This window comes from Phasianus colchicus, chromosome 6, assembly GCF_987193195.1.
Source record: "Phasianus colchicus chromosome 6, bPhaCol1.hap1.1, whole genome shotgun sequence".
NCBI lineage: Eukaryota > Metazoa > Chordata > Aves > Galliformes > Phasianidae > Phasianus > Phasianus colchicus.
The window spans coordinates 30,698,100-30,711,837 of record NC_143441.1 but is presented as its reverse complement, the minus strand read 5'-3'; the positions used below and the strand labels follow the sequence as shown (position 1 = coordinate 30,711,837).

General features: G+C 35.9%; 1 protein-coding gene across 1 annotated transcript in view; it reads left to right on the top strand.

Annotated features, from left to right (window-relative positions):
* VPS50 (VPS50 subunit of EARP/GARPII complex) overlaps window positions 1-13,738 on the top strand; it is a 66,859-nt gene that overhangs the window by 1,461 nt on the left and 51,660 nt on the right. The window contains exons 2-8 of the mRNA XM_031614307.2: window positions 687-755; window positions 7,245-7,367; window positions 7,926-7,997; window positions 10,403-10,456; window positions 12,216-12,286; window positions 12,722-12,839; window positions 12,930-12,965. Of these exons, the coding sequence (XP_031470167.2) occupies window positions 687-755; window positions 7,245-7,367; window positions 7,926-7,997; window positions 10,403-10,456; window positions 12,216-12,286; window positions 12,722-12,839; window positions 12,930-12,965 (543 nt within the window). The remainder of the gene's footprint in view (window positions 1-686; window positions 756-7,244; window positions 7,368-7,925; window positions 7,998-10,402; window positions 10,457-12,215; window positions 12,287-12,721; window positions 12,840-12,929; window positions 12,966-13,738) is intronic.

Sequence of the window (13,738 nt, the reverse complement as noted above, 5' to 3'; positions counted from 1 at the left end):
CACTTCTGCCTCGAAAGCTAGCAAAAAGTGTGCTAAGAAACTTACTCTGTGTTATTGCCTCATAAGGTTGTAAATGTATTGGACATTCAGCAAATATACTTGGCTGGTTACAGATGCTTCCTGTAGCTTCTGTCTACTAGTGCATATTCTGTCCATGGATTTGATGTGGATTTGAAAGAATAATAATTATTTAAAAGAGTTAATGTGGATTATGCATCTTTTTCAGTTTAGTTATACATATGTAAAATGTGTCCTAATAGTTTTACATGGTAAATTGAGAAATATGCCATCATACAAAAATAATATAATTATGCCACAGAGTGGGTAGCACTTACCTTGAATTTGATTATTTGATTCCATTAAATCATTAAGCTAGGAGAACAAATTACATTATGCTTTTTGAACATGTTTGCATTTTTTAAACATCTGGAAGTTGACAGGAGTAAGTGGACTTAGCTAAGTGGATGTTACTGAAGAGAACTGTTGCAGCATAAAGAGTTTGAGTTGTTTGAAGAACGTAATTTATACACCAGTGATCTCATTTAAGTTCTTATAGAATAAGCCTTTTGCAGTTTATTAAAAAACTTACAGGTTTATAATCATCAGCAGCAGGCGAGAGTTGTGCAGTTTGATTTCAAGATATGTAAAGTAATCAACATTAACTGATGATTAAAATTCTTTTAAAGGGTCTGAGAAGTCCTCAGGAGAGTGTTCATGACCTCAGTCCTATTGAAAACCTCCGGTTTCCTACTAAGGTATGATTCCATCCGCTTCATTTTTCGTTTTATATTTAAATGATACGTTGTTTTGGTTTTTTTGTTTTGTCCCAGCATCTGCTTTGCTGCTGTTCTTTTTTGACACCTTTTTTTTCATCCTGAATATATCTTTTGAAATATTTTTATGAAAGAATTGAATTGCAAAGTAAAGCAGTGCACCAAATCAAAATGAAGATGCTTTAAAATTTCTTTCTTGGAACTTCAGAGTTGTCACTCATATAGTTCTAATATTGATTTTCAGTCTCTTCATGGGTTTGCTGCCATTAAGTTTGTTTCAGAATTTTGTGATTTTCATCTTCAGTATACATCATTAACTTTATTTTCTGCTGTATTTGTTATAACTATAATAATAATGCCTTTGTTTTTATTTGTCTTGCTGCTTAAAATATATGAGCTCTCTGTTATCCCACATTTTGGCCACTCCTTATACCCTGTTGGTCTGACCAGATGATTCACAAGACTTGCTGTGGATGATGCTTATTGTTTTCCTCTAATATGGACTTTGCCTTTAACCACAGAGTTGCTTAAGTTACTCGGTTGATGTCTTATTTTAGCATTAAAATTCTGTGTTTCTCTGTTTCTGTGTAGGTACTTTGTAATATGATGCTTGTGCTGAGGCAGACCAGAAAATCAATGTTATTCTTTGTTTAAAAAAATCTAATAACTATCTCTAAATTGGTACATAATATTCTATTAAACAGTGGTCAATGTATTGATTTCAAAGACTCGAGGTATTCAATTGCAGTGATGTTGAAAGAACTGCCTCATCTCTATGGCTCAGATTTCAAAACTTCAGATTCCTGCCAGCTACTGAGCATCGAATTTCAGACTGTCTTTCTAGCCAAGTTGACTCTGCAGGTAAAAATAGATGTAGGGTATCTTGGCTGGGTTTCTGTTATGTGGCGGTTTGATGTTTTGTGTCTGGTAAGCCTACACTTTGTATTGCTAACAATGGGAAAACACGTCTCAATAATTTGCAAGTTTTTTTCATTAATTTCTGTCAGATTTCTGGCAGTTGTATGCCATCAACCCTTTGTAATGTGACAGCACTGTCTTCAGCTGTTTTGCAAACAGAATCTTGTGAAAATTAGGGATTTTGTGCCTGAAAAGACAAGATTGCAGCAACATTAGAACTTGGAACTTTTAAAAAGTTGTTCTCTCGTGTGCCATAGATAAAACTTTTATATTTTTAGTTTTGTTTTTTTTGTTGTTCCTTACAAAATGTTTTATGTAAGAAGTAACTACTATACTCAGATTTTTTTCTGAATATTCAGATTCTGAGTATTCTGAGAGATTTAAGTTAACTTTCTCTTTCTCAAAAAGCTGTATTCAGTGAAACACCTGCACAGGTCACTGTTTATCTGAAAAAGAAAACATGGGGTCAGCTGAATATTGAGTAAAAATACTGACTTTTGATCAGTTTAGCTCCTGGTTTTGGTCCCAAGCTGTTTGTCAGCTTCAGTTCCAGGCCTTGCCTGGGAGGGAGGATTTATATTGGCATGCCTCCTTTACTTTGCTACAACCTTCATTGTATGATTTTACTTTTCAAATGATAAGACATCAGACGAGACACTGTAAGATGTCTTCTACACTGTGGGCTTAGATTCTGATACCTGTTCTTGAAAGCAGGAATTTGTGGTGGTGTTTGTGTTTGCTGTGTGCATAACCATCAAGGAGATTAGGTTTCAGTACTGCACAGAAGTTGAAAGTCATTGAGCCCTTGGATATAGGTATTTCTTCTGAACTGAACTTGTGTTTGATGCCACAGCAACATACTGACGTCACCAATCAGAATTACATAATAACTACTGGATAAAGCAGCTTTGCTGGATGTAAGCTAATCCCTCTTGTAACTCTTTTATAGCAGTCAACAAGTTTGGTAAAGGAAATTGAAAGACAAAGACAAAAATAAATTCAAAATAAAGAGAAGCACAGATTCAACTCATATGAAGGTTAAATAGAAAATACAGGGGACAGGCAAAGAGATGCACTGATGTTGTATTCCCTCAGATTCTTTTTGGTCTTAATATACGAAAGCTGCTTCCTAATAAGCATGTGAAAGTGGTGAGGATATTCCTCTATTTTGTGGGTTGTGTGTGGTGGGGCTTTTTGTTTTTTTGTTTTTTTTTTTTTTGTATTTTTTTTCCCCCTTCTTTTCCTGACCAATGAAATGGTTTGCTACCTGAATCTTTTACTGAATACCCCTGAGTGTATGAGATCACATTAACCATTGCTCCCAATGGGTTCTGCAACTATGCGGAAAGAATTTTGGTCTGCTTGCATCATATGAAGATGAATCACCAGCTAACATGTTCAAGTTTCTCTTGTCAAACGGAATCATGCTGCCAACTTGTCACCCAGAGCAATGCATCTAGAATAGTTAAGTCAGTGATACGATCTGTAGATCAGAGAAATATGAGCTGAAAAGCAAATTTTCTCTAGAAGAGAGAGGAGATGTATTGTGGGTTTTTTTTTGTTTGTTTGTTTTTTGTTTTTTTGGTTGAGGTACTGTACTTCATCCATGCCCTGATTGCTCAGGGGAACTGTGGTTATTCTTTTTTTTTGTTGAAAATGGTGTGTGTTAAGAATGATACAGAATTGCGCTACTGACTTTTGAGCTCCTCTGCTGTTCTCATTTTGTTATTTTCCAAGCTGTTAACACATTTATTTAATAGATTCTGTTAGAGGGTGTTGAGAGGTATTTAGTACACTTGAATTCAAGTGTATTAATAACAAGGTGACTTTGAATTCCATAAATTTCTATATTGACAATAATCAGCTCATATGCGGTGTATAAAAAGTAGTTGACTTTGTCTTATGGTTGTAAACAACATTTGAAGAAGTTTATTTTTAATGTTTTTCCTATAGTGATATGGCTAGAATCCCTGTTGTGTGCTTCTGTCTATATGTATAAAAATAACTTTTACATATAGCTTATTTGATGGATGCTGGCCCACTGTTGGGCTCATCCTGGAGTTTGGGAAGAGCTTTTCTCTTAATGCAGGTGTTATCTGAGCTCAGAATGGAGGGATATAAGTTGACAGCACGTTCAGTGTTCTTTCACTCATGAGGAGAGTAGAGAGGCTGTGTCCAAATGAGTAATGAGCAAATTTGGCCCCTGGCTCTCTTGGTAGGGTTGCATCAGCTATCACTCACCTTGAGCTTCTAATTAGGCTCGAAGCTTTTTAGATTTTTTTTTCTTTGTCTAAATGGTATCTATTAACACTCCTGATCACAAACTTTTCTTAATGCCTGCTTCCCAAGTCTTTTGGTTGATTGTGACAAGAATGCAGAAGGCGTTTGCTTCAACTCTGTACTGGTGAGGCTTTGTTAGCAATGTTTTTCATGTTGCAGGCAGTGTAGAACAAAAGAGTGGGAGTGTGACATAGGGAAATAGCTAGGTAAGTGATCTGAAACTTCCTGAACTGCCATTCAGATGAGTCTGCAATGAAATGACTCTTCTGAAATAAAGGTCAGGTAATTGCTGTGGGCTCTCAGAACCATGAACTTCTGTTTCCATAGGCCAGGAAGGCAAAACACTGTGGGAAGTTTGTGGACGTAAACACTTCTTTTTTAAGAAGCAGTGGCTTCTTCAAATTTGCAAGGTGGCAGACAGACAGTTCTTTGTTTCTACACCCACACCCTGCCCAGAAACTATCTTTCTCTGTTCTGTGTGAGTCAGAAGACAATACTTATGTCCTCCAGAGAAGTGTGTTTGACAGGCTAAGCTGTCATTCTGTGAAAGTGTGGTCCAAAGTACTGGCAAAAAAAAAAAAAGGAAATAAATCCTGTTTGCACATCACCACAAGTGGTGGGTGTTTTAAGTAGGTAAAGCAAAACTTGAGAAAAATGAGTAGCCCTTGTAATAGCATTTTAGCTGGCTGTTTGGAGAGCTCCCACTGCTGGATGTGTGCATTAATCTGGGCAGCTGGACTATAGTGCTTGGGTCCACTGTGCTGATGTGCTGCTCTTACTGATCTCCAGTGTATGTGATTCAGTTTAGCAGTGGTGAAATTGTCTGCATGATAATCATGACAGGGTTCCTTCCATCCCAATTATATGTATGTGTATATATATATATATATATATATATTTGTATATTTTGCTATTCAGATAACTTCTTGGAACTTCTTAATGCACATCAAACTTCCTATTAAAGAATGCTGTACTGTTGATTTTTTGTTAAATTATTTTTAGAAGGCAGATATTTCAATAGCAATAATTAAAAAAAAAATGTTTTGAGGTAGAAAACTGCCTTGAGGGATTTAACTAATCTTCTCTCTGTGGCTCTGCACAGTGTGCAAATACTCATTCCACAGTGCAAAATCTGTCCTTCCCTGAGGCCCGTGAAACTGTGAGCTTCATATGTAGATTGGAAACTTTTTTGTGTATCTGGTTGAAGGGATAAGGAGAAATGAATATCACCAAACAAACTAGCCGAGGATGTTTGCTTCCTTCAGTGGCGAGAGAAGGGTCTGGCCTTGAGGCTTCAGTTGTCTGAAACTAGTGGAGCATGATGGACTGGAAGCAGCAATTTATCACAGCCTAATGTCTGCTGGCAAATATTGTAATGGATATGGGAGCTTAAGCTTATCCTGGGGAGTCGTTTTCTGTACTGTTCCTCTAGAAAGAGTGAATAAGATAAAGAAAAAATCTGTCTATTTAACAGATGTTTGCCTAGTTAGTGTTTTGGAAAGAAATTAAGGAAAAAAATGACCATTCTGAGAAAGGAAAAAATGGATTTTTGGTAATTTTTCTAGCCACGTAAATCTCAGCTTTATGTTTGTAGTGACAGATGTGGTATTCTGCAAAGATGAAAGGGTCACTGGCTAGGTTTCATTGAAATGTTTGTATTAACAACAGCCTTCCCAACTGATTATCATATCAAATGGCTCTAAATCCAGAACAACATATGTCCCCAATAGCTTTCTTAATGTATGGGAGGGGCTGTCAGTCACCACTGATCTACCTATGGCATTGACATACCCTGTCACCAGTGTGACAGCTCTGGAAATCCAAATGGTTCTAAACATTTCCTGGATTTTGTTTTTGCTTCCTTTTCCTTTTAACAAACCACCGTTCTGAAACTTGTAGCCACACACCCAGGTGATAAATTAGGTGATTCCATTTGCAGGGCATTAGTGAACAAATTAAGCCAACCCTGCTGCCCATCTTGGATAAGTTTTAATTTCGGTTGTTATAGATAAAACTCAATGTACTGTAAAATATTAAGGCAGTTTATAAGGGAGCTGTTGGTACAGCATAAAGCTGCCATCTGTTAGGAAGCCCAGAAGGGAAAAAATATTTTTATTTTTAATGTTTTTTATTTCCTTGTGAGAAGTACTTCAGAGGAGCAGTGGCTGGTTGTGATGCTTTAGGAAGCTCCTTGCTACTCACCCCGTGCCTGGCTCTATTTGTACAGAAAAGCATCATCTTGCTCTGTGTTTGAAACTACACTTTTCCTTGTAATGTGTAGGCATTAATGTTAGTGAGTGGTGTGCAAAATAAGGATGGTCGTGACTGTTCAGTAAATTAATCTCAAATCTGCTGCCTCTGGACAGTGAAATCAGCCCTCCAGTTCCTAGTGACGGAAGTACAGGCACCTTGTCCCACTCTTAACAGCTTGTCTGTTTGGATTTTAATAGGACACTTCAGTCTGCTGGATCACTTAATCAGGATTAAATTCCCTTGTCAAGCAATGTGATCAGTGTTCTGTCTTGAATTTTATATTTTTTCCCCTTTTGAGTCTCTCATAAAGGTTTCTCAATCCTTCAGTGGGAACAGCCACTGGAAAAGTACAAGTATTATTTAAAACATCCACTGTCATAAAATTGTTTGAGTTGGAAGAGACCTTTAATGGCCATCTGGTCTACTCCCCTGCAATGAGTAGGAGAACCTACAGCTTGATCAGGTTGCTCAGAGCCCTGTCCAGCCTCACCTTCATTGTCTCCAGGGTCAGATGGGGCATCCACCACCTCTCTGGGCAACCTGTGTTAGTGCCTCACCACCCTTATTGTAAAAACTTCTTCCTTATATTAGATCTGAATCTTCCATCTTTTAGTCTGAAACCATTTCCCCTCATCCTGTCACCACAGACCCTGCTAAAGAGTCTGTCCCCTTCTTTCTTGCAGCCTCCCCTAGAATGGGAGGGTGAGAGGTTCAGACTCAGTCCTCAGTTTGTGATGACTGATGGTTGCAGTTGGATTCTTGGGAAAACCTTCCACATGAGATTGTGACAGGAGGGAAGAGAATGCTCATCTTGAATGTTACCAGTCAAAAAGCCCTTAGTGCATGTCTGTTTAAACTACCCCACTAGCTAGCAAAAAATCTGAAATGTGTTAAGAAGAAGCCATTGACACAAGCTATTCTTGTGCTGAAGATTTTCAAAAAAATCTTGTTTTGGTAAGCATTGTTCTTTCTAGGATGTGATGTTATATAATGGAAATCATCTTTTTTTGTTTTATGAAGGAGGAACTCAGAGAATCATGGGAAGAACCAACTGATCCTCAAGCTCAGCAAGAAATAATTAATAGTATTGAAGAAGTTTATTTTTCCAATGATGCCTTTGATATTGTGAAGTATGAATTGGAGGTGAGTTGTTTTTGTAAAAGAAAAGGCAATAATATAGATAAAAACAAGGGTCAAAAGTCAACTTCTGTCAGTAATGCACTTCCATGCAAAACTGCTTGGTTTTGTTTTTATTTCCCCCTCCCTGCCCCTGAATTTTCTTGCTGTTATATGGAGCTTCTATCATATGATATTGGTATGGAGTTTCTTCTTTTAATGTGATAGAATTAATATCAAGCCTGTTGTTCTGACCTTTACACTACTTTAAACTACTTTGAAAAAGGCCATATATTTGGAGGAAAAAACATCTGTTCTATTTTTTTTTTTTTAAGCAGCCTGAATTAACAGACACAAGTCATTTCAATGATGTGAGCCTTGTGTATGTGTATATATGGCTTAAAAGAGGATAATTATGATATTATATTCTTTAAAACTGATTTAAGTATTCTTAATTTGAATACAAATTAGATTGCAGAAGCAGTAAGAAAGTTTCCTAAATAAAAGTGTTTGGTTAGATTATGCTGCCTGTGTATTTTGTTTACTTTAATTTCTCACTGAATTTTATTTGTTATTTATGTGCAGAGGCTTCCTCCTGTACTTAGTCTTCAAGAACTGGAAGAATATAGAGACAAATTAAAGCAACAGCAAGCTGCTGTAAGTAAAGCTGTTTAGTGTACTGCCAGGCAGATTTTTGCATTGTTTATGACTGTAGCTAGAAGTAACTGAATGTGTTTTGATTTCTTAAACCTGCTAGATAATGAGCTTTTTTTTTTTCTCATTTGAATGTTGTTGTGTTCTTTTATAAGGGAAAATCATACTAGTAAATCCTATAGTCATAGGAAATAATGTAAGTAAATCATGGTGATAAGTATTGTAATGAGGATTAAACGGTATAATGATTTCTTTAGAAACTTTATTTTCTGGGTGTTCAATTTTGCAATATATTGGAAGGAATAGCATAGTGTTTAATAGTGTTGTACTGTCTCTTTTTGAGGGATATTTGGCAACATAAAATATTGAAAAATATCTATTTTCTTAGAGTTTGTATTCTCTCATTTTTTATTTGCTTTTTTTTTTTTAATTGCTCATGAGGGTGTCTAGTGAATGCTATATATACTTACTATGAAATGTAATAATGAATTTATGTGGAAACGAGAGCATCAGCTTCTGACAAATACTTGTTATATTTCAGGCTTTTATAATTTTATTTTTATTCATCTATTAATAATTGAGTAATTGCTCTGAAAGATTAATAATATCATATAGGAAATGAATGTACCATCTATGGCATTTGGCAAGTAAAATAACAGTATTAATCCTGATTTGTGTCTTTAAATGAATGAAATGTACAAAACAAAAATACTGAACCATTAACAACACAGAACAGAAAAATTATTTTGTCCTACAACTCTGTGCCAGTGAAGCTTTTCCTAGAAAAAACGTATGAAATTTTGTGAAGTATTAGAGAGAGGTGGGCAAATGAATATTCCATGATCATCCTCACCATGAGATGTACTTATTTATTTTAGTCTGCTTGGGAATAAAAGTCTATGAGGACATCTGCTGGTGACCTAGTTTTGCAAGGAGATACACTCAAGGCTGAGAGGCAACTGCAAAGGAATATGCTGAATAGTCTCAATACTTGATATCAATGCCTTGGCCATTCTGCATGTACAGTGAGAAGCAGCTAAGAGTATTTTCAGTGCCTGTCTGTGTCTGAGATGCAAACTGGAATATACATGTAGCTGACAAATAATATAGAAGAGAACTGAGAATTAAGTTTTGCTCATGTGGCTCATATGTGTTTTTCTAGATTATTAGTTACAGGACTCAGTAAAAACAGTTACTCTGCTTTTGAAAAATAATAAAAGCTTTTTCATTTCAGTGGCTGAATCTGTAGCTGGCATAGGAATTTACTATAGTGATTTAGATTGAAACTTTTACATTTCTATAATACAAAATCATCAAGTGACTGTGAATTATTTGTGGTACAACTCTGGTCTTCCACTTCTTGCTGACTGTTACTTTCTGCTTTTGCACTGTTTATCTTGGTTGTGCCCTTGTTTTAGGAGTCACTTTAGACTACAGACTTCCTGCTGTTTCTCCTTTTCATTACAATTCTACTGAGAAGATACCAAACCACTTGGTTTTTCTGTAATATGTGTGTTGTGACAGCTTTTATTTGAGCAGGCATCTGGGTACAGATAATTTGAATTAGAAGATTTTTTTTCTGCTGTGTATCTGTTTGACTTCATTTTAATTGAGTCTGATATCCATAACTCTTTTTTTTTTTTTAACTGTAGGAGACAAAATATTTAAGCCTGATGAAATCTTTTCCTGCAGTCCTACCCTGCAAGGAGCAGTTCTTTTGCTGTTCTGCAAAACATAGCTATATTTCTTTTATTGAGCAACTGAGTTGAAAACCATTTGGTGATCCTGACCATATTTTAATGTGGAAGAGGGAAAACGTTCTCTTGTCCAGATTGCCAGCTGATAGTATCAGTGTCCTTTGAAAACCATTTGTATGCAGGTGTTCTTCCAAAGGATGAGAACTGATGTGGTGGAGCTACTGTAACTTTGTTGCAGAAATACTACACTGTGAAGATCCCAATCTCACACTGTGTTGGTATAACCAATTTATAATCTCTGCTTATTTATAAATTCAAAACAGAAGAACCTCCTAATCTCTTTTTCCCACAAGTTCATTGAGGCTGACAGTCAGAGTTGTATTTATTTTACTTTTGTTTCTGGAAGTATTGGTCTCTGGGAAGAATATAGAGCAATACAGATAATTTATTTTTGTGTTTGAAGCTGTTTAATACTGTATCTGCCAGAAACAAAAGCACGTTTGTGGCTTTCTTAGATCTCCATGGTAGAAGTTTAATTCGTTTTTTGCTCTAGCAGTAGCATAAACAGAATGTAAGCAGCTGTAGTGTTCCATATAATTTCCCTTTTTCATTCTAGCAAGTTAAGAAGCAGAGACCACTTGTTCCTATTACTTTACTATGGCTATTTTATTGAGATTGTTGTTTATCACTGGTAATACTCTTGTTTTTAAGGTATCTAAGAAAGTTGCGGACTTGATTCTTGAAAAACAACCTGCATACGTTCAGGTAAGGCAACAACTTTTTAACAGCAAACCACACAATTTAGTACTGTTAGAATACTGCTCTCATTTCATTGCAGCTTAAATATAGTACTGGGTGAGAAGAGACTGGGTTAGCTAGTGAAGGGATCAGCCTGGTTGCCTCTTCTGCAGTAGCTGGAGGAAAAATAAGAAAAATGTAAGGGTAATATTATTTCACTTTTAGGTAAAAAGGTGCAGTGGAATTTTATTGCAGAAAGAAGCTGGGTAGTGCTTTAATGATTGAGTGTTCAGAAAGTAGTTTGTTTGAAAGTAGACCAGAAAAACAGTTTTGATTTCAAACTTTGCTGGTATACTTTTGTTGTTGCACACTTCTGGAATTGATAATGTTGTTGAGCCATTGCTATTACTCCTATACTTAGCAGCTACTTTTTAACAGCTTCTAAGCATAACAGCATTGTGGAGAATGTGCTTCTTACATTTTACTGTGTAATATTTAAATTCTTATATCAACAACATCTGAGTGAGATGCACAAAGGGATGATTATAAATCCATTGTGCCAATAAAAGTTTTTTAAAAACATTTCTCAAATATTTACCTGATTAAGTCAATATTTACCTGATTAAGTTAATAATCCTGTGTTATTTGTGGTCACAGATTTCCACAGAGTTATTCTTGTCAGTAGACTTACCAGAGATTTCTGGTGGGCATTATGAGACTCTCTCTCACCTTCCCACTGATTCATAAAGTGATGCTGTGGGTACTTGGTAATGGCAACACCAACTCCCTCTCAAGTGACAGTGATGAGTTACTAGATAAAGCAAAGTTGTAATTATCAGTCCGGTGGACATGTTGATTCAGCTTGCAAAGGAAAGTGTGGGGAAGTCATGGTTTGCACCCCTCTTTTCATAGATGTCCTGATCTAGCAGCCATGTTTGTGGAGTGTGAGAGGCACAAGGCATAATAGTTTTGTTGCTGTCTCAAAAGGAGAGGCTTACTTTAGGAAACACCAGTTACTCTGAGATAAGGGAAAAAGGTGTTGAGCCCTAGCTGCTCAACTAAAGGCTCCTTTTCCATGGACCATTAGGCTGTATTGTTTCCTTGTGTCTCTCCGACTATTTTCAGATGAAAAATTTTACAGAACCTTGTAGAGGGGAAGACTGGACTTCTGGCATCTTAATGCAAATGAATTCATGTGCTTATTTCCCTGATCACTTTGATGTGGTGTATTCTATTCATTTTATATAGTCTCCTATGCTGAATGTAAAGTATATAAATGTAGAAGTTCTCATGCAATGAAAGTATATTTCAAGTATATTTCTTCAAAGAATTGCATTTTAAAAGAATTTGCTTTAATGTTTGTTTGTTTAATGTTACATTCTAGCTGTAAGCAAACATAACATGATGAAATAAATAATATATAAATTAAATTGTTATAATAACATCTCAAGATAGAATCATGGCATCACCAAGATTGGAAAAGACCTCCAAGATCATCCAGTCCAACTGTCCACTTACCAATATTTCCCCACTAAACTGTGCTCCTCAGCACAAATCTAAATGTTTCTTTTCACCTGCAGGGACGGTGACTCCCTGGGCAGCCCATTCCAGCACCTCACCATTCTTTTGGAGAAGAAATTTTTCCAAATATCTAACCTGAACCTCTCCTGGTGCAGCTTGAGGCCATTCCCTCTAGTCTTGTCAAATAGATAAAGATACTAGTTGCTAGTCGTTGCTAGTTTGTAGCACAACTTGTATGATTGTTTCACCTGTTGTCTCTTTGTAGGAACTGGAACGTGTTACATCGTTGCAGAATGGCCTTCAGTTAGCAGCTGTTATTTGTGCCGATGGAAGAAGGTATCTAGTTTAATAGCAGAAACTGAAAAGGGAAAAAGGGATTTAAGAAGACATTAATAAATCCAGGAGGTTGCTTACTATTAATATTTCTAGTGTATGTGCTGAATAGAATTGGCAATAGTAGTACAAAATACTAAAACAAGTTGCTTACCGGTTGCTTTCTGTCTTTTGCATCTTTTGTTGTAAGGGGGGGATTCTGTTTAAGCAGATACCTTTAGAGGTGCACCACTGATCCACAGACAAATTCTGCTGAAGGGATGACGTATCTTCTTACTAGTCTGTTGGTATTATCTCAATTTCAGCATTTCCCTAACACTGCTGATGTTACTTTGTACATATTTTGTAGCACTTATGGTGATGTATGTGGTAGCATTTATTTAAAATAAGTCTTTATGTATCATTGAAGTTTATCGTGTTCATTTTTAATTTACACAGACACCTGAATATTGCAAAAGAAGGCTTCACACAAACCAGTTTGGGACTTCTTGCAAACCAAAGGAAAAGACAATTGCTTATTGGACTGCTGAAGTCTCTGAGGACGATAAAAACACTGGTATGTGCAGCATTTTTTTTTTCCCAATTAATAGCAGAATATTTTTTGTACATTCCTTTGTAGTTATCAGTGTTTTCTTTTTCTTTTCAGCAAAGAACTGATGTGCGTTTAAGTGAAATGCTGGAGGTAAGTCTCTGCCAGATTACTGTATCTTGAAGCTATTCTGAATCATCTTCTCTTAGTCCTCTTAATTTTATCTCTTCTTCCTTCATCTTATGAATAGGATATGATGGGTCTTTGTAGTGGAATAATGTATTTCCTTTTATTTAGTGGCTTAATGTTTTAATAGTGAGTTATATAAAATGTTTAGTCCATAGGCTGTGGCACTGAAGATTCTACTGATAAAATGTATGTATGCTACCCAAAATGTAGGAGGTAATGTGCAGACTGAAAATAAGATCTTGTCTTTAGGTTTTTAAGTTGTATGAAAGCTTGACAAGTTTATTGATGGCTATATTTTAATAATATCATGTAAGAATTTTGACTTGTAGATTCCTGAATATTTATAGCTGATGTCAGATCAGATGGATCATCATTGTGATAATCCCTAGTTACTCAATTTAGAGATGGAATCTTACTACTTTTTAGTCTTTAGATTCTTAAATCCCATCGTGGGTAACATACGTTGTCTCTCACTTTGTTACCCTTTACCAAGCAAAATATATTAATTCTTAGCATTCCTTTTTTTTTTTTTTTTAAATTAGCAAAACTAGATCTACATTATAATGCTGCTGCTAAAGTAGTTTCATTTCAGAAATTCCTTTATGGTAATAGCTGGATATAAATTGCCCTTGTGCTTTTGATTTTCAATCACTGAATCTGAAAACTCAGCAATAGCTTTGCATTTGAACTCTGAAGCACATAACATAATGGATATACTTGGGAAAAAAAACAGGAAA